We start from the raw sequence: 24430 nt of genomic DNA on the forward strand, positions 1-24430 counted from the left end.
GCTCTTCCCAGTGATCCCTGCCCCAACCCGCAGAGGCACAGTCTTGTATTCACAGGGTTCTTTCATCGTGGAATCATCTATTTGGGTAAAAATCAACGGATCTTCCAACTTCACCACCCCAGCTTCCAGCCCCGTAACTAAGGAAGGGTTGATGAGATCCCTTCCACACCCCGAGTCAATGAGTGCTCTTACATGGATATGTGTCCCAAGGGCTCGGTTAATCAGAGTCACAGTCACGAAAAACAAGGGGAGGAAGCTGCTCACCACTTTAGGCGCCTCCGGGATTGGGCCCTGCTGCTCTGCGCCTCTCACAGCAGGACCTGGCCTTTTCCTGCCGGCTCGGGGACTTCCTCGCTGGACTCTTCTCCCAGCTCCTCAGGGGCTGCCTGTAGTGCTTTGGCAAATTTCGGTTTCCCTGTCAACTTTCTGGCCGGGGTGGCGGGGCGTGCTTTCGCTGGATCGCTCAGCCCCTGTTTCATTAGGCCCGCTCCCCTGCAGTCAGCCGCAAAATGGCCCCGATCCCCACACTTTAAGCAGAGCCCTTGGCGCATACATTGCTCTCGAGTAGTCTCAGCCACCCGCGCCGGTTTCACCTTCTGCGCTGGAGGGGTAGGCTTACCTCCCGCTGTTGCGATGTCCAGGCGCAGGATATTCAGGTGGGTTTCCGCACTCTCCGCCTCTTGCATACACGCTGGTAGGGAGACCGGATCCACTGCCCGTAGGACCGTTTCTTGGATCATGGGGTTCAGCCCTACCAGGTACAACTCAGCCAGCACCGGATCTGGCCAAATCTGGGCCTTTGCTGCGTGCAACTTAAACTCCGAGGAGTATTCCCTCACCAATCTCTTCCCTTGCTTCAGGGTGTGCAGGAAGGCTCTTGCTTTGGGCCCGGCGTTCTGGTCTTCAAATTGGGCACGCAACTCCCACATAAAAGCGCCCAAATTCACCAGCTCCGGGCCCCTGCTGTTGTGTAATCCCACATACCAAGACGCGGAAGCTCCCCGTAAGCTGGCGGCCACCACATCCACTCGGCTGCTGTCATTCGGGAACAGGCAGACCGACCTTTCCACAAACTTCATCACTCGAACCACAAAGTAGGATAGTTCCTCAGAGTTTCTGTCAAATGTGGCCTCGATCAGGTCTTTCGGGCGATGTAGCACCGGGCCTCTCGGGCTTCCTGGTCATGGTGCTGCTAGGGCCTCCCCTGGTCCTGGCGCAGGTACATCCTCCGGTTGGGGTGGAGGTGCCAGTGGGGTGGCAGGGATTACCAGTGCCGCCGGTTGATCTTCCCGCTCCGCTCGGATGGCTTGGACCACCAACTGCGGGATCGCTTGGATGACTTCCTCCAACCCTTCTCGCAACTGCCGCCTCTCCCGATTCGCCACCTCCATTCTATGGGCCAGTTCCAGTCCCTCAACAGGGGACACATGCCCACTCCTCGCCTTCGACCTCTCCATCACCCATGCCTCCGGTAGTAGCTCTAAGGGGCCCCCGTAGGGGGGAAAACCTCCAGCTGAGGCAAACCCCAGGTCAAACCTACTGTCTCTCTGGGGCCCCTGCGTAAGCATATAAGTCTCTGCCGTGGAGTCTGGGTTGAATTGGCTCCACCTGGAGCTTGGATGGTACCCTTGGCCAGGCGGTTGCCGCGGCCCTGAAGGGGTCAGGAACAAATGGGTCGAGGTCGTCTTTGGAACCGCTCCCGTCCCAGCAGTGGTCACCAGAGGTGTAGTGGTCACCGGTGCCTTCGCCTGGGTCGTGGGAGTCTCCCCCCCCAGATGTGGTGGGGACTAGAATCTCCTCTTCGGAGGGGACCTGTTTCTCCTCTTCGTCGCTCATCTTTGAGAGAGAGATATGTGTAGATAAAGAATGAGGATTCTTAACAGAATGTCAGGTTCCACAGCCATCAACTGAGTACACGCTTCATGGAAAGGTTATACTATATTGAAGAGCTACAGATGCATTAACAAAGGCGTTAAGAATGGTGTCTCCCCTACAAGCATAATGGGATATAGGGTATTCATATGCACCCCCCCTTCCTTAGGCCAATTAGCCACATTCCCACGCGTGGGAGAAGGAGCCTCCCCAGGCTGTTAGAGCCGAAGCGAAGAACCGAAGGCGCTCCCACGGTTCCCTAATATCCCAGACACAACACCCCACCTGCAAGGCCATAGATAAGCAAGCATTACAGAAGCTGAAAAGGAATGCAGCAGTCCTGGCAAGTTAGCACCCCACCCCCAACCCTTATGGCAGCATAGCTGACACCCCACCCCACCGGCATCTGATCGTGCCGGGGAGCAACTGCGCGGCAGCTCAGGGGATCTGTCTGATACTGCCACCGCGCATCTATTTTTCTGCGGCTCAGAAAAGCCGTGCTTTGACCGTGCTCCCCCCACCCCCCCCGTGTGACCGGGGCCAGAGACTCTAGCTTTCTTCCTTAAAGGAATCCTTTTTACCTTTTACAGCTTCCATTACTTTGTTAACCATGCAGGCTTTTTCCTATACCTATTTGTGCCTTTCCTAACCTGCGGAATATATATATTTTTCTTCTAGAATTGTAGTTTTAAACAGTTTCCAAGCTTCCCCAATGGTTTTGACCCTTTCTACTTTTCCCTTCAGTTTCCTCCCCACATGTCCCCTCATATCAGAAAAATTACCCCTTTTAAAGTTAAAAGTGGTTGTGTGAGTCTTTTTGGCCAATTCCCTATTTATACAAATGTTGAACTCAACAACATTATGATCACTGTTCCCAAGCGGTGCAATCACTTTTACATCTCTCACCAGGTCTTGAGTGTTACTTAGGACCAATTCAAGGATCGCCTCTCCCCTGGTAGGTTCCGTGACCATCTGCTCCATAGCACAGTCATTTACAGTGTCTAGAAACTCAATCTTTTTCTCGACTACAACAGATATTGACCCAGTCAATCTTCAAGTGCTTATATCTCAGTTACATTCTCTTCTTGTTTCTTCTTCCCTTCTTTTTATCTTTTCTAGAGCGTGTTTTGATGTGTTTTGTTCTAACTTACTGCAAGGAAGGTATCTCCGTTGGCTTACACATCAAAGATGTTGTCTATGTGCAGATAAAGAAGTTGAAACAATCACACACATTTTTTTTACATTGCAAACGCTATGGTAGAGAGAGACACCAGCTAATTTTTCCTTTACTTGCCCAATTTAAACCCTTGGACAACTATTTGAAATTTGCAGATACTGTGCCGCTGAAATATTTTTGGAAGATACCATGAAGTCGGTAACTCTGGTAGTAGCAAAATATTGCTTTTTAGTAATAAACTGAAAGATTTTAACAAAAAGCACGGAAAATTCTGCATGTGATCGGGGCCATAGAGCGGAAGTTAGGAATTCCAATACCATGGTTTCTGTATTTACAATTGCAACATATGTTTAGTACTCTCAAACGGGTTCCTCTTTTCACCAGACCAAGGACAGATTTGGAATTCATTCTACACTCATATGACTCTCAGAACCGTGGCCTGATTTCAGCCCTCTATAATCTCCTTCGTAAGGAGTTGCCTCCCAAACGCCTGTCTTATCAAATATCCTGGCAGAAGGATTGCGACGCCCCTCTCACCGATGGAAACATTAAAGATACTTAAATTTCAACATCACAATTAACAGGGCTTTTCAAAATGCTTTGTGATTTGTGTTTTTCTGTTTGAGAGAAAAAATCAGAGATTGTTGTGGAGGTCTGATCAAAAACCTTGTGAGGCAAACCCGAGGTCAAAGTTCAGGCTTCCCAGGTCAAAGTTCGAATTCCCACAGAGATACTACTCTGCCGGGAGAATTGGCAAGCAGGACATATTCTTTGCTGAGTCTGCATAAGTCTGTTGTTTTACTGTAGAGCAATGAATTGCTGAGGGCACACAAGCTTTGCAACTTTCAAGGATGATTTGCCTGTGAGAAGAACATTCTGTATTCCTAAGATATAAGCTTCATAATGTAACACTGTACAAATGAATGAACTGGTTTTTCTTTCTGTTAATAAAACGTTGCTGACAGGCAGTTAGAGAGATCAGTTGGGACAGAGAGATGAACTGAGCTGTTCAGAGAGCTTGTACCTATGTTCTGTGTACTGTGTGATTCTTGAACCCTATCAAAAGTCATCAGATTGTATTACTTGTTCTCACATTTTAAAAAAAGAAATTAGCAATTTCAATCCTTTTTGTTTTTCATTTTTCCTCAAATGCATTTATATTTGAAAATCGGTGGCTGCACCCGGGGGGGGGGGGGGGAGAAGGTAGCCTTGCCTAGTGTGAAAAAAAAATCTGGCCCTGGCATTGGCCCTGGCAGCGAGGTTCTTTTATTCGCTAGGGCATGTTGTTTTTTATTTTTAGTCTGGCCTTCTGGCAGACTATAAAGCAGATCACAGGATAAAAACAGTGAAATTGGACAACACAAAACGGATTGCAGGATATCAGGTGGTGGATTTCAGGATATAAACAGCGTAGTTGGGTAGAATAAGACAACCAATTGGAGTAGGGTTAAACAATTAGGGAACAACGCAAAGAACACGCTGTCTAAGGCAGGTGAAATGACAAATCATATAGAAAGTGGATGTGGCTGGAGGCATCTGGGAGATAAGAGGCAGTTACTTGGGTTTTACTGCACCTTGTTTGTTGTAGAATTTGGAATTGTAAGCCAGTTTGATCCATAAAGGAAGTGTGCGTGTACAGTTTTAACCTATAAATCAAATGTGGTGTAGTGATCAAGAGTAGAGGAGATTGGATTTATGCCCTGCCCTTCACTCGGAGTCTCTGAGTGGCTTACAATCTCCTTTCCCTTCCCCTCCCCACAACAGACACCCTATGAGGTAGGTGGGGCTGAGAGAGTTCTGAGAGAACTGATCTTGAGAGAACAGCTCTGAGAGAACTGTGACTGACCCAAGGTCACTCCGGCAGCTGCAAGTGGAGGAGCAGGGAATCAAACCCAGTTCTCCCAGATTAGAGTCCACGCTCCTAACCACGACACCAAACTGGCGCTCTCAGAGCGTCAGACTGGGATGTGGTTCGAATTCTCACTTTGCCATGGAAATTCACTGGGTGACCTGGGGCCAGACACAGACTCTCAGTGTAGCCTATTTCACAGGTTTGCTGTGTGGATTAAGCAGAGGAGAGTGAGTATTCCCGCGCATTTCTGCTTGAGTTGCCAATTCTGCCAACTCCTGCTACAGAAGGAGGGCGAGTTATAAATACAATAAATACATAAATAAATAAATAAATCCCTGGAGATTTGGGGGGAACCCTGCCTGTGGAGGGGGGCAATTTGGGGAGTGATTTCCCCTAGAATCTATGCCTTCTAATACTACCATACTTCCTAAGGGGACTGATCTCTGTAGCCTGGAGATCAAATGTAATTTCAGGAGAACTCCAGGCCTCGCCTGCAAATTGGCAACCCTAATTCTTGCACATGTTTGGTACGGACAAGATGCAGCCATTCCACATACGAAGAGACACCCTGATTCGGGAATAAAACCCCAACAATGGATCATGCTTGCAACCAATGCTCCTTCTAAGCAGTCGAGTCTTGTGAGCAAAAATCTTACTTTGTGAGTGTCAGCAAGCTGCCACATTTTCTTCTTTTTGGTTTTCTTATGTGTGCGCTTATTTGCTTTTGTTTTCATATGTAGACCTGTTGATGCGCTTAATTGCTTAGCTGCTGGAACGTGTATATCTCTCAAGGCCACAGGTGGTTCGCTGCTGGATAGTTGCTTGGGTGATCTCACGGAGGGGCCGTGGGAAGGAGATATGTTATGCCGCCTAGAAGCGTTTGCTCCCAGGCCCGATGGCGAGCACGGGAAGTCCCGCAATTGGGCCTCAGCTGTTTGAATGCACTATAACCTGTCATGCCCTTTGATTCCCCCTCATTCCTAACAGTGATTCTGTACATGTACCTATAGCTTCAAATAAAGTAAAACCTTTCTACAAGAGTGTACTTCCTTGATGCTGTGGGGGAGCCTGACAGTGAGCTACTGGCATTAAAGTTGTGAGTGAGCGATTTGGCTACTGCATAAATTAGTTTGCTCTGGAGCCACATCCTTCCTGAGCAAAGACAAAAACATGTGAGCCGGAGGCTAAAAAATAGTGAGCTAGCTCACACTAACTCAGCTTAGAGGGAACACTGCTCACAACAGACACTTAGTAATTTAACAAGAAAAAAAACGAGCCTAGTGATTTGCCAGGCATGAGGATCAGAAATGTAGGACTATTGGGACATGTTGGAACAGATGGTGTGTTCCAAGGAAGCGGAAGCCATATTTGATTGGTTTAATGGGATGGTCCTACACGGATAAACTCCAGACCCTAAAGGTTCTTTTCAGGGTTAGGATGGGAGACCACCAAGGAAAAGAACCGATCCCCTGGTACATCGCAGTCCTCCCTTTTGCCTTGTTAAATTTTTGAGTGTCTGTTGCAAGCTTTATTCTCCATTATCTTCAGAGTCCTTCTCTCTCGTTTTGTGGGATGGACTTGTCCATACCGGACATGTACAAATCACAGTTTGCCTTCAAGCATGCATTTGAACTGTTGCCAGTCATGACCCGGGCGAACAATTCCACACCCATGAGTTAATGTTGTGAGTCTCCCGTTAACACTCGTAAACACCTGGCAAACATTTTCAAATATTCAACGAGGATGCTCGCAAAAAATGTTGAACACAGGGATGATTTGCCCAACTCCAGTCTTGTTACACTATCTTAGGCTTTGGGATGAAATAGAAGGGAATTTGCCTCTTCAGACGTGAGTAACCAAAGGGCCAGTACTTTTCAACAGTTTGTTTTAGATCCAGTGGTGTTTGTTCACTCCAGGAAAATCCAGATACCTGCCAGATGTTCTTTCGAGCTCTGTAAGATGATCATCTTTTTGCTTACTGTGAGTCAGGTACCCAGTCTCTTTTTCTGGTAGAAAACGTACCATCTCTGTATCAGTGGAACAATGTCCCTTTTGTAAAAGGTCCTAGTTGGAGGGGGCATCTTTGGTTAAAAATATCTGCCCTCAAAGTACTCTGGGAACTGAAGTTTGCTGAGGAGGCAATAATACTCAGCTATAGATCCCAAACCTCTAGAATGCCCTACAAGAAGAAATGACCCCCCCCCTGGGGTTTAAGCTAGTGGTGTCATATGCTCCGATTGTCCTAATTCCTAAGAGAGGCAGTGTGGTGTAGTGGTTAAGAGTGTCAAACTAGGATCTGGGACACCCCAGGCTCGAATGTTTACTCTGTCATGGAAGTTTGCTGGATGGCTTTGGGCCAAGCACACACTCTCAGCCTAACCTACCTTGCAGGGCTGTTGTGAGGGCACAGTGGAGGAGAGAACAATGTAAGCTACTCTGGGATCCCCACTGGGAAAAAAGGCAGGGTATAAATGAAGTCCGTGACACTAATGTGTTATAGATCATGCAGCTATTAAAAAGGAAACCAGTGCAGCACGGAGCAGACAAAGTGTCCTCGGCAGTTATGCGAGAATGTGAATGCATCTGCATGTAGGTTTTGCCTTTATTTATTCATTATCCCCACTTTTCTCTCCAATTGGGACTCAAAAGTGGCTTAGAACATGGTCTTCCCCTCCTCCTCCATTTTCTCACCATGACATCCCTGTGAGGTAGGCCAGGCTGAGCGTTTGTGGTGGGCCCAGGGTCACTCCAGTAAGCTTCCATGGTAGAAATGGGAACTCGAACTTGGGTCTCCCTGGAGCCTAGTCTGACTCTCTATCTGCTACGTCACGCCGGTTCACAAAAGCTCATGACAACATGGCATCCGTGAAATGTTGGAGACTCTGATTCCAAAGATTTCTGCCCATGTCTCTCTGCCCTCCGGTACACATTGTGGAAGGCGTTTCCATGCCCTGTGTAAACTCTGCCTGTTTTTCCCCTGCCAAGAGGGTGTTTGTTCTTTTACTTAAAAGATAGGTTTGGAAAATATAGCCGCCCCGTAACACATTTTCAGTAGCTCAAAATATTGAACATAAGAAGAGCCCTGCTGGATCAGAAAAGGGGTCCACTGAAATAGCAGATTGGATACTGTGAGGTATCCTTTAGAATTACTGCGTTTCCCCCATTCTGTTCCTTTCTTTTCCCAAAGTGTTTCTCTGCCCTGCGTTTCAATCCTTCTTCATTCCATCTTCACAAGGAGACCTTCTAAAATTAATTCCGGAACCAGCCTAACCTACCTTGCAGGGCTGTTGTGAGGGCACAGTGGAGGAGAGTTTGCCGGAGGGTCCAGGTTGTTGTTGTTGTTGTTGTTGTTGTTGTTATTATTATTTCTCCCCCCACCATGTTACTGCTGCACATGTGAACACATTGATAAGAACCTTGCAAGAAAAAGCATGTCAACAGCATCGAGGTTCTCTTTGAATGGCATTCTGCAGTTGCGCCCGATGCACTGCAGCACTTTGGTGAACCGGAGAAAAACAGAACAGTCCTGTGAATCGTTTTGAGATGGCAAGTTTGATCAATGTATGCATTAGCGGGATGCAAATGAATCCAAAGATCTGTGTGGCGAGCTGTGCATGGACATTTCGTAGAAAAACAGGTGCAGGAGCTCATTAGCATAACTTATTTGCATATGTCACACCCCCTGACATCACCAGAAGTGTGTCAGAAGGCACCATTGGACTGTTTTGGATTGCTAGCTATTGGGGGGGGGACGTGCAGATCTGTCCTCACAGAGGAGGGAGAGCTTGTACCTGAATAAAACCTGGTCTTAAAGGTGCCACTGGACTGTTTTGGACGGGGGAGGGGGGGCGGGGCACCCACAACTTACCCGACTGCTTCTTGCTCTGACTGAGGGCTGCTTGGAGCAGAGGGTGGGACTTGTTGCATGTGCCCGCCCCCTGGGCTCTTTGCTGCTGGAGCTCCGCTCCTGTGCACTCCTGCAGGAAATGACCCCTGGACAATAGGCTCCTGAGCACATGGGTTTCCCTAGGGCTGCCCACTCCAGTTTGGGAAATACCTGGAGATTTTGGGGATGGACCCTGAGAAGGGTGGGGTTCGGGGAGGGGAGGGACTCCAATCAGGTATAATGCCACCTTCCAAAGAAGCCATTTTTGCCTACAGATCAGTTGTAATCCCAGGAGAACTCCAGTCACCCACTGGAGGCTGCAAACCAAAGAGAGAGATCACGGGATGGAAGTTGAAAGGAAGCAAAACCACCGTGACATATTATGCCAGAAATAAGTTCTTCACACACTTATAAGTTTTTTTCCAATATCCAATTTACGAGGAGCAATTCAAGCGCCGTCAACACCACAAGAGATCATGCATATCACATCTTGTTTCATATACTAACTGTATCCAGGGGTCATTTCCTGCAGAGCTCCGGCAGTAAAGAGCCCAGGAGGTGGGCACATGCAACAAGCCCCACCCCCTGCTCCCAGCAGCCCTCAGTCAGAGCAAGAAGCCGGCAGGTAAGTTGCAGACCCCCCCGGTCCAAAACAGTCCAGGGCATCTTTAAGACCAAGTTTTATTCAGGTACAAGCTCTCCCTCCTCTGCGAGGACAGATCTGCACGTTCCCCCCACCCCATAGCTAGCAATCCAAAACAGTCCAGTGAAGCCTGAGCGGTGGGTGTTGCCTTCTGACACACGTCTGGTGATGTCAGGGAGTGTAGCATATGCAAATAAGTCATGCTAATGAGTTATGCTAATGAGCTCCTGCACGTCTTTTTCTACTAAATGACCCCTGACTGTATCAAAGTGGGTGGCGTTGAAATTCCTATATAATTTTAATCCATTTGGCAAACACTCTAGTCATATCTTATTTGATGGCGCTTGAATTGCTCCTAGCAAATTGGATATTGGAAAATAACTTTTTTCTGACATAATACACCACGGTGGTTTTGCTTCCTTTCAACCACCTTTGTTTCCCCTTTGGAAAAAAAGAGCAATTAATCTGAAATTCCCAAAGCCACAGGGAAATTCAGACAAGCCTTTTAGAATCTTCCCTATCACGCAAGCACACCCAGAGAGATGAGCTAGCTCCATTCCCGGCTCAGAGATTTAACTTCTAGAGTCCCCGGGGAAGAAGGGCTCCTTTCTGAAGAAACACTGGCCTTTTTGCACTGGCATTTTGCTCTGCTTTTGGAGGACTTCGAGGATTTGTGTTCCACAGCACTCTCCACCTTCACTCCACATTTGTTCTGCACTTAAATTTTTATTCTACACCCCCAGTCGCACTGTGGGAAAAGCTGGGGCGGAAGTGTGGCTTTTTAGAGCTGCAGCAAAAGAGAAGCGTGGCAGCGGGATCAGACAGATCCCCTGAGCTGCCGCGCATATGCTCCCCAGTGCGATCAGACGTGAGAGGGAAGCCACAGACAGGACAACGAGGTGAGTCAGCTGCGCATGTGTGCGCCTGTGCAGTTCGGTAGGGGGCCTCGCGTGCTGTGGGAGACGGGCGTGTCGGCGATCACACTGCCACCTGTGTCATGGTAGTAGTGCTTTGCTGGTTTATTTTAACTCCACATCTTCGGCCGGAAGAGATGGATCGGGGACGGGTGCGTACTGTTTCCCAGATGTTGTGGTGTGATCGCGCCTGCTTGATGCACCCCGATCCATCCCTCTTGCAGATCAAATCCTCCCGTGTGACTGGGGCCTACATGTGTCTTTCATGATTCCGTTCCCAGAGCCGTTTCATCAGTGTTGCTCTGCATTTTCTGAGCCCTCTTTTGCAATGGATTGAAACAAGGTGTCTCCCAAGGGCAACGGTGGAGGGGGCAGTGATTTGTGGAAGGCCAGATTTCCAGGCTGTGCCTGGAGTAATGGAGTGCACGAAATGTGGGAAAGCACATGGCCTAGATGCGCCCATGGCCATTTGTGTAGGTTGAGAGACAGGCAACCTCCTGTGCTAACAGATCATTATGGTTAAGAAAGATGACTGACAGTTGCGGTTTCAGTGTTCCAAAGGCATCAGGTGCATTATCTTTATGGCAATCCTTCCAGCATCCCTGCGAGGTAGGCTTGCATTATTGTGTTCCATTTGGGGCAGGCAGAGCCTAAGTGGTTTTCCCACGTGAATCTGCAGCACAGGTGAGGCCTAAACTGGGGATCTCAATCACAGAAGATCTAAATCCACAGCAGAAATTGATAGGGTAGGAACAGACATGTCAGTGCTGCTGATTGTGTATGAATGCTGATGGATAGGGAGAAAATGGCAAGTTAGGCACCAGAAAGGGGCAGGATAGGACCAGCCCTCCCCAAAGCTTTTAGCTGGACTCTGTAAGGGAAGTGAAATGAAATCCACACAACTGAGGGTTGCCAGCTCTGGACTGGAAAACATCTGGAGACTTTGGGATAGATCCGGGAGAGGGCAGGGTTTGGGGGGGCTCACCCCACCCTCCAAAGCAGCCATTTTCTCCAGGGGAGCTGATCTCTGTCAGCTGCAGATCAGTTGTAAAAGCGGGAGATCTCCAGACCCCACCTGGAGGCTGGCAACCCTAACACAACCACAAGGATGTGCCTATTGATCCTTGCAAGCATAGAGTGATTGATTTGATCGTGGAGTTTGGTGATCCTTTTCTATGGATTACTTCACCCCAGGGGTGATTTCCTGCAGGAGCGCACAGGAGCGGAGCTCCGGCAGTAAAGAGCCCAGGGGGCGGGCACATGCAACAAGCCCCACCCCCTGCTCCCAGCAGCCCTCTGTCAGAGCAAGAAGCAGCCAGGTAAGTCGCAGAGCTCCCCCCCGGTCCCCCGGTCCAAAGCAGTCCAGTGGCACCTTTAAGATCAAGCTTTATTCAGGTGCAAGCTCCTCTGCAAGGACAGATCTGCACGTTCTCCCCCCCCCCAATAGCTAGCAATTCAAAACAGTCCAGTGGAGCTTGAGCAGTGGGTGTTGCCTTCAGACACACGTCCGGTGATGTCAGGGAGTGTGGCATATGCTAATGAGTTATGCTAATGAGCTCCTGCACCTCTCCTTCTACGAAATGACCCCTGCTTCACCCTGACAGTCTGATCTTCCACAAATCCTATACGACGTTGGGAACCCAAGCCTGGGCCCAGGAGAGTAATCATTACGGAAGTTAGTGCCCTTGGGTGCAAGGAGAGGGCCTCCCCAAGGAACCAGACCGGAACGAGAACTCCCTAAAGTTTGGCTCCAGATCCTGGGGCTGGTTGACTTGGGTTAGTAGCAGGATCGGTCCACTAATGTGAGAGGCAAGAATGACATTGTCTCTGAGTTTGTACAGAGTTCCACTATGTAGCATCAATCAGGGCTTAATTTGACCGGGAGCCTGTTGTAGAGGCTCAAGACGCAGCTCCCATTTTGGATATATTTATTTATTTATTTATTTCTATTTGTATCCTGCCCTTCCCGCGAACGGGATGAGGGCTGCTTACAGCAGTAAGTAATACAGTTATAAAGTAATACAATCCGATAATACAATAAAACCAATTTAAAACATTTAAAATGGGCAGTGCAGTACATTCGATTCCAGGTTTCTACAGGGATCATTTCCAGGTGTGGGAGCACACAGGAGCGGAGCTCCGGCAGTAAGGAGCCCAGGGGGCAGGCACATGCAATAAGCCTGCTCCCAGCATCCCTCAGTTGGGCCACAAGGAGCAAGAAGCAGCCGGTTAAGTTGCAGCGCCCCCCCTGCCTGCTTTCAGGTATAAGCTCTCCTTCCTCTGTGAGGGCAGATTTGTGCATTTCCCCACCCCCCATAGCTAGCAATCCAAAACAGTCCAGTGGCACCTTTAAGACCAAGTTTTATTCAGGTACAAGCTCTCCCTCCTCTGCGAGGATCTGCACGCCCCCCCCCCATAGCTAGTAATCCTAAACAGTCCAGTGGTGCCTGAGCGGTGGGTGTTGCCTTCTGATGTCAGGGGGTGTGGCATATGCAAATAAGTTATGCTAATGAGTTATGCTAATGAACTCCTGCACCTCTTTTTCTACGAAATGACCCCTGGTTTTCTACAGCCAGGAGATAAACAGGACAACGCCTAGCCAAAATGATCTTATGCAGCAGCAATAGGGAGGAACAAGCTGGTTTCACACCTGGGCACGCTACTATTGATCATTGCTTGGTCCTAGATTACCTTATTTTTAAATATGTGAAACATCAGAAGAATACCTTGTACGTGGCCTTTGTGGACCTCAAGGCAGCCTTTAACTCTGTTTCTAGGGGAAGGCTTTGGGCCAAATTGGCCGACATGGGTATCGATAGAAGGCTATTGCTTCTATTAATTAAACTGCATGAAAATAATAACATCCAAATAAGAGTCACACAAGATGGGAAACTACCGAAAAGAATTCCAGTGCAAAAAGGAGTCAGAGTAGGTTGCCTTCTGGCTCCCTTCTTATTTAACGTCTATATTAACACTTTAATCACATGCCTTCATTCAACTGATACTCATGCTCCCTCATTCTCAGGTAGCAGAAAGATTCCAATCTTAATGTATGCTGACGATGCTGTTCTTTTATCCCAGACAAGGATTGGCCTGAAACGAGCCCTGATAAAATTTAAAGAGCCACGTGACCCTGAATTATTAACTACTAATTTCGCTAAAACTAAAATTGTCCATTTTGGAGATGTGTCAGAAGGCAACACCCACTGCTCAGGCTCCACTGGACTGTTTTGGATTGCTAGCTATGGTGGGGGGGGGATGCGCAGATTTGTCCTCACAGAGGAGGGAGAGCTTGTACCTGAATAAAGGTGCCACTGGAGTCATTTGGAACGGGGAACTGGGGGGGGGAGGCTCTGCGACTTACCTGGCTGCTTCTTGCTCTGACAGAGGGCTGCTGGGAGGTGGGGCTTGTTGCCTGTGCCCGCCCTCTGGGCTCTTGACTGCCGGAACTCCGCTCCTGTACGCTCCTGCAGGAAATGACCCCTGGTCGGAAGTATGTTCCACCAGGCTGAGGCTGGGGTGAGGAGCGAAAAAGCCCTGGCCCTGGTTGAGGCTAGGCAGACATCTTTTGAGCCAGGGACAACCACCTGATGGCTATCCGCAGAGCACAAGGCTCTCTGGGGCATGTATGGGGAGAGGCGGTCACGTAGATATGTTGGTCCTAGGCCGCAGTGGTACCCAGACTGCCCCACCCACTGCACACACTACCTTCCCATTCCACACACAAACATACACACAGAATGCTTTAATTATATTTCCTTACAGCTTTTCGTCTGAATTAAAACAAGGGCCTGTAAAACGGAGCTGTTCCGCCAGGCCTCTGGTTGAGGTGGCGAGGGCGTTTGATCTGTTCTGGCCTCCCTGTCCGGTCCATAGCACTGTTGCTTGACTTTTCCCAGTGCCCTCCTGTGTCACTCTGGACGCCATCTGGATACTGTAGCTTTTTAGGGTAATTATGTTGTAACGGGGCTTGCTACCTGCTATTGCTATTTATGGTTTATTGTTTGTATGATATGTTGATTTTATGTCGTGGGCTGCCCTGAGCTCATTCTTTTGGGATAGGGCGGGGCATCAATTTGATAAATAAATAAATCCATAAATAACTTTTCAGCTGTAACTATATTATGTTCAAGTCTGCAACAATAAAAATTGCCTCTTTTCAAAGAAACCCATACCCAGGGGTCATTTCCTGCAGGAGTGCACAGGAGCAGAGCTCTGGCAGCAAAGAGCCCAGGGGGCGGGCACATGCAACAAGCCCCACCCCCTACTCCCAGCAGCCCTCAGTCAGAGCAAGAAGTAGCCCAGGTAAATTGCAGAGCTCCCCCGAGCCCTCCCGGTCCAAAACAGTCCAGTGGCACCTTTAAGACCAGGTTTTATTCAGGTACAAGCTCTCCCTCCTCTGCGAGGACAGATCTGCACATTTCTCCCCCCCCCCAATAGCTAGCAATCCAAAACAGTCCAGTGGAGCCTGAGCGGTGGGTGTTGCCTTCTCACACACTTTGGTGATATCAGGGGGTGTGGCATATGCAAATAAGTTATGCTAATGAGATGCTAATGAGCTCCTGCACCTCTTTTTCTACAAAATGACCCCTGCCCATACCCATGTTTCTGCAAGAGACATCTGATGGGAAGAGCAGTGATTCCTTCAGAGACACAAGGGGGCAACCTCCTCTGTGAGGCAGGAAATTCTGCTGGGTGTGTGCATCAAGAGCGATGGAAGGACCCGATGGCATTGTGTTCTTAAGAACATAAGAACATAAGAGATGCCAATGTTGGATCAGGCCAAAGGCCCATCCAGTCCAACACTCTGTATCCCACAGTGGCCAGAAATACCAGTGTCATCAGGAGGTCCACCAGTGGGGCCAGGACATTAGAAGCCCTCCCGAGACCAGCTTGAAATTTAAACTCCAAAATAAAGCATTGGATCAACATGCTCATGGCAAATGGATACAAGAGCACTCAGATTTCTCAGGGTTTTAAATAACTGTCATGGCAGCAAGTAGGTCTCTTTAAATACAAATTTGCCCCAATCACATGCATTAGCTAGCTGGAACCTTTTCCTCCCACCTAGCTCATCTCTGTTACGGGGGCTTGGCTGAGGGGGAAATGAGGTCATGCAAAAGAGACCCAGTTGGTCTTCCAGACAAGCTTCTCGAATTCTGCAGGAATGGGAAGTAAGTTTGGTATCATTTGCAGTGGAAAACTGCTGGCCAGAGAGGAGGTTCAACCAAGGGTGTAGACTTTCCAATTTCCCGGGGGGGGCTGGGGCTGGGCCAGAGGCATTGCTTTGCTAGGAGCAAGGGTGGCTCCCGGGGGAGGCTGAGCACCTTCCTGAAAATTTCGGCGGGGGCTGATGCCCCGCCGCCCCCACAAAGATTACGCCTATGGGGCAAATCATTTGAGGCAAATTATCCTGTTGCATCTCTGTAGCAGGGATGACAGGAGGACCCAGTGCACCTGATGTTCCCAGCCCACAGGCAAGTTTCATTAAAAGGAGTCAGGGTCCGAATGGTATATCGTTCAGAGATGCAGCGGATAGCTTTCCATCTTTGAATTCTCAAGAGTCTGATCATGATTTCTTTCTCCTCTTGCAGGGCATGGGACAGGGATTATTAGTAAGGATTTTATTTATTTCTACCACTGTGCATCACAGTGCAACCAAGATCACATCGTGGAAGTTGCGGGGGATCTCCCTGCTTCTGGTTGAATCTTACCGTGTTGTAGTATTCGGCGATGTACTCCGAGTGCTCAAAATTCCCTTCGCACCAGTCAACTTCTGCACTGAGGTAGGCAAATATGCTTGACATCTTGACGCCACTTTTTGGAGAAACTGGGTGGGGGGGGGAACAAGAGAAAAACAGCCAGTCAGGTAAACAATACTTGAAAAGCAGATGAAAAGGAAACCTGTCTGTCCAGCTCTTTCTAACCAAATTTGAACACACGCTCGTGTCCTTATCTCTTGGCTGCCAGCAAGCAAGGTCCGTGGCGATGGTGAGCGGCCGGCCGTAGATGAAGTTGTGGAACTTCTTGACCCCGGCCACTATTGCCAGACCCTCGTGATCTATCTATGCATAGTTCCGTCCCCTCATCTCTTCCCTTGGAAACTTGCTGGCACCCTCCACCACTACTTTTGAGTAGACTGGTTTAGGATTGCTCCTCATTCTGCTTCTGTACCACAAAGGTGCTCTGGTTCTTGCAGCAACAGAGCATCCACACAGCTGTATCGTCCCCCCCCCCCGAGCAGATAGATCAGGGCAACAGATTGCTATAACGCTTATTATGCTGTAGTGATCCGCAATGTGGACTGGGAAAAACGTGCGCCTTCCGGTCCGCATAGCATGCAAAAGCACTTTGACTGTGAACTTTCTAAAAAGGTCACGTCAAACCAGGTTAAGGATTGACCGTAGCAAAGCAGGGGAAACCCAGAAAGTGGACAATTCAGAGAAGGCATCATTTGGATGTTCCTCCCCCCTGAAAAATACCAGGAGGGCCCCCCCGTTCCAGTAGGGATGTCAAAATGGAGCAAAAAGCCCCACCTGGAAGCATCTTTTGTCTCCGATTCAGTTGCTTAGTGAACATTTCACTGGTGGGAAGGGGGCAGATTTTGCTCATAACTCCCTTTGCAGGAGAATGTATCCTGGCTCTCGATCTCTTTGTGACCCCGTGGACAAACCCAGGCAACCTGGAAGAGGGGTCACAAAGATCCGTGGGTGGTAGACCTCTGACCAGCATTGCCTGGTGTGTTGCATGGTTCAAAATATTGGCCACATAATCATGGCCCCTGTGATTCTCCTTTCAAAACAACCTAAGTTTCCTAACCTCAAAGCTTTCCAGACAGACTTGAGGGCTAGTGAGGTCTGGTGATACCTGGAAAATGTGTACAGCTGGAGATAATGGCCACAGCAGTGAGAATATGTAATCAGATCTCAGGGTAGGGGCCTGGGAAGGAATACCTTCTAACTCAGCAATGGATCATCGGTGAAGGGAGCCCAGGGGAGGTGGCCTCAGTTTGGTGACATTATTCTGTTTCTTAATTTTTAAACAAAGTGTCTGTTAGGCTGCTTCTGAACATGGAGGTTCCATTGAGCAATTGTGGCATCCTTCATGAACGTGTCAGATTGCTGTGTTCAAGCCAGTCACAAGAAGTAGTATGCACACAGCTGTGAAGACCAGCGTTATAATGCATATAAGAAAGGAAACAACTAAAGTATAAAGTGAATGTAATTTTGGCAAGTAAGTATCAAGATGAAATCCCCCAGGGTAAGCTTCCGTTTCGTTGACAAATGGAAGCCTACTCCAGGGAATTTCGTCTTGATACTTACTTGTGAATATAAAATATTACATTCATTTTATGCTTTAGTTGTTTCCTTTCTTATATGCATTGTAGCACTGGTCTTCACAACTGTGTGCACACTACTTCTTGTGATTCTTTGTGGCTGTGACCTTCTTGTTTGGGTGTTCAAGCCAGTGGCCATTCCCCACATCTTGTGGCAGAAAATTCCGTGAACTAATTAACTGGGGCAAGGTTGATGCAGTGCAAATAGACTTCGGAAACAGGAATCCGTGCATACATTTTGCACTCCAGTACGGGGTGGGTGGGGAGGATGAAACGCATCTTGAGAGAGAGTATCTGTGGACGGCTGGAAAGGAGAACGAATCTGAAGATGTGGAGCCTGCCATTCCATCACCCTTTGTCAGCTGCAGTCAGGGTGTACCTGACTACTTTGAAGTCTAATTTGCATGGAACCTTCATATGCATAATTGTTGCAACTTGCAACCAAGCAAAAAGGTATTCTTCAAGCAGCCTTTGAGGAACGCACATTTTTTGGAGCACACTCACTGCAGTGTTGGGGGGGGGAGAAGGCTGTACCCTTCACCTGACCATCCTGGACTGCCATCTGCTGCCTTTAAACAAGTACCTATTGACCAGCAGTTGTGCCATCAGTATCCCCACATCTGTGGTTTTTGAAAACGTGAAGAAAAGGAAATTATTTTGCATTCATCAAATATCACTGGAGGTTTCAGGAGTGTTTCACAGGCATTTTTTAGGTTCACAGTACTGGACGGGAAAAAGACAGATCACCTGCAATGCTCCCTCTAAGCTGTGGATTCTTGTGAGCAAAAATTCTACTTTGTGACCTACTTGCATCAAAGTTGTGAGCAAGCGATTTGGCTGTTGGCATAAATTAGTTTGCTCTGGAGCCATCCTGCCTGAGCTAAGACAAAAACGTGTGAGCTGGAGAATAAAAAACTGTGAGCTAGCTCACACTAACTCAGCTTAGAGGGAACACTGATCACCTGTGCTTCTGCAATTGATCTCATTCTACCTCTTTTATGTTGAGATATATATCATCTATCTATCTATCATCCATCTATCTATCATCCATCTATCTATCATCCACCTATCCACCTATCTATCTATCATCTATCTATCTATCTATCTATCTATCTATCTATCTATCTATCTATCTATCTATCTATCTGATATAGATAGATAGGCAGACAGATATCAAATAGATATCAGATTCAAACAAATTAGTGTATGGCATCTGTTATTTAATTAATCACTGTGGTCAAACTAAAAATTCTCCCCATTAGCACTATATAAATAAAAGACCAGTCAGAATTTGGGGTGGGGAAGGGGAAATTACTATGCTTATTATAAGTAAAGATGAAAAATGAGTGACTTGTATTAAAGTTACTATGATCTTCCCCCCCATCAGTTTAATGATAGTTTAGGCATAAATATAACTGCACTAATATAATTAAGATTATTATAGATAATATTACAGTGGTATAAATACAAGTGTTACCTGAAATAATGATATATTCACGACCATAAAATAGCTTTTGAAGTATATATGAACCTAGTTTATTGTTAGCCTTTTAATTTTAGAAATGCTCTTAAAATGTATTTTTATTATAATTTGTTTATGACAGCCATAGTGGTATTTAGATATAATGAAACATTACATAATAAGCAATGTCTAACATTTAATATTAATAGTAGCTAATGGTAATAAATGCTAGAATTTAATAAATAATGTAGACAGTATGTAAAAACTTTCCAAATACTATGTATTTTAAATGTTTATGTTAAATGCTCTATATTTACTCTGATGTTGATAGTCCTTGTTATGAATAAGTTATTGGTTATTATAATATCTATATTTCCCCCTTTCCCTTGTTTTTCTGTATCCCTATTTTAATTTAAAATAGCAATGATAATAAAAAAGATATTAAAAATTCTCCCTATTAGCTATTAAATCCTTCCTTCCTTCCTTCCTTCCTTCCTTCCTTCCTTCCTTCCTTCCTTTCTTTCTTTCTTTCTTTCTTTCTTTCTTTCTTTCTTTCTTTCTTTCTTTCCAAGGCTGTCCTCCCTTAGCCATGAAATTAAAAGACGCCTGCTCCTTGGGAGGAAAGCGATGGTGTACCTAAACAGCATGATAAAAAGTAGAGACATCACCCTGCCAACAAAAGTCCGTATGGTCAAAGCAATGGTATTCCCAGTAGTCATGTATGGCTGTGAGAGTTGGACTATAAGGAAGGCTGAGCGCCGAAGAATAGATTCTTTTGAACTATGGTGCTGGAGAAGACTCTTGAGAGTCCCTTGGACTGCAAGAAGATCACATCAGTCAATCCTAAAAGAAATCAACCTTGACTGTTCCCTGGAAGGCCAGATAATGAAACTGAAGCTCAAATACTTTGGCCACCAAATGAGAAGGGAGCACTCACTGGAGAAGACCCTGATGCTGAGAAAGACTGAAGGTAAAAGAAGACGGGGACGGCAAAGGATGAGATGGTCAGATAGTGGTATCGAGGCAACGAACATGAAATTGAGCAAACTCCGGAGGATGGCAGAAGACAGGAGGGCCTGGCATTATGGGGTCCATGGGGTCGGACTCGACTCTGCGACTGAACAACAACCCTTAGGCAGGGCTCAGGGCAGTTAACATCAATAATCTTTATAATAATCTTTATGAACTTTCTTTTTGCATTGCGCTAATTAATACGTCACCCAAACAGATTAAGTGATTAAATAATTATAGCATGTCCCTTGGATTATTTTAATCTCTTAGTCCAACCAGGCATTTTATTGTTGACTCATAGGTGCAGAAACCTGCTTTGTGTGCATCTTTCTAGCAGGGGTGCAGAAAACTGCGTTGTGTGCAATCTTCCAGTAGGGTTAGGGTTGCCAATGGACTGAAGAGACATGAACCACTCCTGTGCCTCTAGCAGCTCTGCAGGAATCAGCCAGTGAATTAATTTCCTAACGTGACCGAGAACAAGAAGATTGACACCTCTTTGATCTGGATCAAAATGCTGTCGAAGGGGTCGCTGGCAGGGACCAAACTGAAAACTAAGTAACCCGAAATTGCAGGCTCATTCCCTGGTGTCTCCTGTTAAAGGACCTACGCAGAGTTAGGAAGAAGGCCTTTTCCCTCCCTGGGTTCCCTCCCTGGGTTCTTGCTCCCTCCAAGCCAGGGGCGGATTAACCACTAAGAAGACTAAGCAGGTGCTTAGGGCACCAGGGCCAAAGGGCCACAAAGTTGGGGAAAGGGTGAAAAGCTTAGTTTGTGCAGTACATTGTGTTATCCTATGAATAAATTTTTGTTATAGCTGCAACCTGCATTGTATAGCTGGTCAGACAGGTCAACAACGAAAGCGGACTGGGGGTCAGTGTGGAAAGGAGGGGGGGCACCAAGATTGGTCAGTGCTGAGGGCACCCATGAGCCTTAATCCGCCCCTGCTCCAAGATGAGTCAGTGTGAGCTAGCTCAGTTTTTTAGCCTCCGGAAGGAGGGCTCCAGAGCAAACTGGTTTATGCGGCGGCCAAATAGTGTCATAGATGCAACGAACATGAAATTGAGCAAGCTTCAGAGGATGGCGGAAGACAGGAAGGCCTGGTGTGATCTGGTCTATGGGGTCGCAAAGAGTCAGACTCGACTGTGTGACTGAACAACAACAACAAATCGCCTCGCTCACAATTTTAATGCCAGGAGCTCCCAAAGCGGAATTTTTGCTCACAAAACACTCTACCTCTTAGAGGGAGCCTTGCTCAGAGGGCCACAGACAGGCTAGGCAAGGCTGAGAGGGATGACCTGATTGTTCTGTCTCTGTATGGGGCCCCACCCCCCACAGAAAAAGCCCCTCAGGGGCTGAGTGGAAATCTGTCCTGAATATAGGCCTCCCAGGTCCTCCCTGGCCACCGGTATGGGGGGGGAGGTAGGGTTGCCAGCTCCAAGTTGGGAAACATCTGGAGATGTGGGGGTGTCATTTGGGGTGGACAGTGACCTCAGTTGGGTAGATCAAGATGGGTTAGCCATCTTGGTCTGTCTGTTGCAGCAGAAAAGAGCAGGAGTCCAGTAGCACCTTAAACAGGCCCCTAGCTAACGCGGGCCCCACGGGCCCCAGGCCCCTAGCAGTTTTTATGGGCTCCCTTCCTGCACCTCGGCTTCCCTACCCCAGCTTGCCTGTCAGCCTGTTATTTATTTATTTATTTATAGCAGGGAGGACAAGAACAGTGGCTTCAGAGGCTGTCCCTGGTGCTGTGCCACGGGAAGTGGCACTTGGGCTCCTAGGGAGGGGGAGCTGAACCCAGAGGCTGTGGCTGCTGCAGCCCTTGCCCTGGAGCCTTTGATTGGATTAGCAGGTGGCCCCCTCAGGCCCCCTCCCTAAGACTAACAGAATTTGTGGCCGGGGAGGAGCTTTTGAGAGCCACTGCTCACTTCTTCAGTGGGGTACAATGCCATAAAGTCCGCCCTCCAAAGTGTCCGTTTTCTCCAGGGGAACTGATCTCTGTAGTCGGGACAGGAGCTGTAACTCCAGGAGATCCCCAGGTCCCACCTGGAGGCTGGCGTCCCTCCTTGCATATCAAAGAGAGGAAGCACTTGGCCTCCCCCCCCCTCAAAACGGAACCTTGGATTTTAGCCTGGCATCTGTCTTTTGGAAAGCAAGTCCAGAATTGTTTTAAATCAGTTATGAAAATCAGAAAATCCCACATGGTATTTCTATGGCATTTCCATTCAGTGCTCAAACACATACGATTCCGTCCCACGGCTGTTCTTGAAAGCAGTCTATCAACAGCAGTGAGCCGGGATGTTCCGAGGCAGTCTACCCCTGCATAATGGGCTTCCAGAGACCAACGAGAAAGGAAGGATTGCTTCCTTTCCAGAACAAGAGAATTCAGCCTGCCTAGTTTAGCTGCATGAACTAAACACCTGTCAGGGAAAAGGAAACCATTGTCTCAGTTGAAACCCAGCTGAATGCCGTCATATTTCCCAACATGTTTCCAATCCAGAGTGCATCTGTTCAGGGATGCCTCTGTGCTCAGCTTCTTTCTTGTCTTACCTGCTCTTTCCTCCTGAAACTCCAGTTGTCAGCACAAGGTACGAAGGTGTGGGAAACAAAGCTCTCTCTCTCTTCCACCACCAGGTGAGTGAGCTAAAGATGGGATCTAATTCAAGCTGAGGTACCCAGGGAAGAGCTTGCAGCTGGCATCTCTCTTCTGGAAGCTGGTGAGCTCACTGCGCTTCAATAAACCTCCATTCTGTGGGGGTGGCCGGGGTAGGAGGCTGGGCCTCGGAACACCTTTACACACATTTCGACACTCTCTGACTCACTATCTCTGCCATCGGGGCTTCTCTTCCCAGACTTAACGCCATTTCATTCTGCCCCTTGGGGTGACGATTCGACGATGCTCTTTGCGGGTGTTGAAAAATTAGCTCCGAGGGAGAAAGAAAGTAGAGTTCTTTTTGTGTTCGCTTTTTTTATTCAGCAATCTCATTTATTGACATAGCAGTTCTAACGTGCAGTGCAAACAGACTCGCCTGACCAAGCTGATCCTCCCGAGTTCCAGTCACTGCCCTCTGAGACGGGCCAGCCAGTTTGGGAATGAAGGTAATGTTTTCTTTTTCATTTGTTCTCCAGTGTCTGGAATTCAAGGGGTAGACTGCCTCTGAACACAGAGGTTCCATCATGGCTCACAGCTACGGTTGCCAACTCCAGGTTTGGAGAATCCTGGGGGACTTGGGGGTAGAGACTGGGAGAGGCAGGGTTTGGGGAAGGGAGAGAGCTCCAAAGCAGGCCTTTTCTCCAGGGGAACTGGTTTCTGTAGTTTGGAGAGCCGTTGTAACGCTGGGACCGACCTGGAGGCTAATCACAGCCCTCAATGGGTTTCTTCTCCAAAAGGAGAAGGAGAAGGAGAAGAAGAGGAGGTTGGATTCATACCCCATGGCCCTTCACTACCCAAGGGAGTCTCAGAGCGGCTCACAAACTCCTTTCCCTCCCCCTCCCCACAACAGACACCTTGTGAGGTGGGTGGGGCTGAGAGAGCTCTTGACAGAAACTGCTCTTTTTCAAGGACAGCTCTTATCAGAGCTACGGCTTGCCCAAGGTCCTCCAGCCAGGTGCAAGTGGAGGAGGAGTGGGGACTCAAACCCGGTTCTCCCAGATTAGAGTCCGCGCTCCTAACTACAACACCAACGAGACCAGCTGGGTTGGAGCAAAGGCCCACCAAATCCAATAGCCTATTTCTAACAGTAGCCAGCCAGACGCCTCTCATGAACAGTTCCCTGCCCCCATTTATTTCTCCCCCTCCAAACTTGGTTTTCAGAGATAGATTCCCTCTGTAAATGGAGGTTCTGTTTAGCTGGCCACTACTGATAAACCTGCCCTCTTCCATGCGTCTGTCTATTCCACTTTCAAACCTTCTTAAGCCAATAGCTACATTTGGTGCCAGAGAGTTCCATAAACTCAGTCACATTGCGTAATGTATTTACTGATATACTTCATTTATACGCCAAATTTCTGCTCACTGTGGGCAACCAGGGCGGTTTCCAACATTTCTTTTCTCCATTTTTATCACAAGAACCCTGTGAGGTCGGTTAGGCTGAGTGGGTGCGCCTGGCCCAAGGTCACCCAACAAGGATCCACGGCAGAGACAGACCCCGGGTGGCTGGCTCTGAGTGGGGAAATACCTGGAGATTTGGGGGGTGGGTCTTGGGGAGAGACGGGTTTGGGGAGGAGAGGGACCTCAGCAGGGTGCAATGCCATCAAGTCCACCCTCCAAAGCAACCATTTTCTCC

General features: G+C 47.9%; 1 protein-coding gene across 1 annotated transcript in view; it reads right to left on the minus strand.

Annotated features, from left to right (window-relative positions):
• Positions 1-22781, minus strand: part of ACER1 (alkaline ceramidase 1) — a 52357-nt gene extending 29576 nt beyond the window's left edge. The window contains exons 1-2 of the mRNA XM_015420537.1: positions 22695-22781; positions 16059-16174 (exon numbers count right to left, since the gene is read on the minus strand). Of these exons, the coding sequence (XP_015276023.1) occupies positions 16059-16151 (93 nt within the window). The 5' untranslated portion in view covers positions 16152-16174; positions 22695-22781. The remainder of the gene's footprint in view (positions 1-16058; positions 16175-22694) is intronic.
• Positions 22782-24430: the final 1649 nt, after the last annotated feature.

This window comes from Gekko japonicus, unplaced genomic scaffold (genome assembly GCF_001447785.1).
Source record: "Gekko japonicus isolate JY-2015 unplaced genomic scaffold, Gekko_japonicus_V1.1 scaffold632, whole genome shotgun sequence".
Lineage (NCBI taxonomy): Eukaryota > Metazoa > Chordata > Lepidosauria > Squamata > Gekkonidae > Gekko > Gekko japonicus.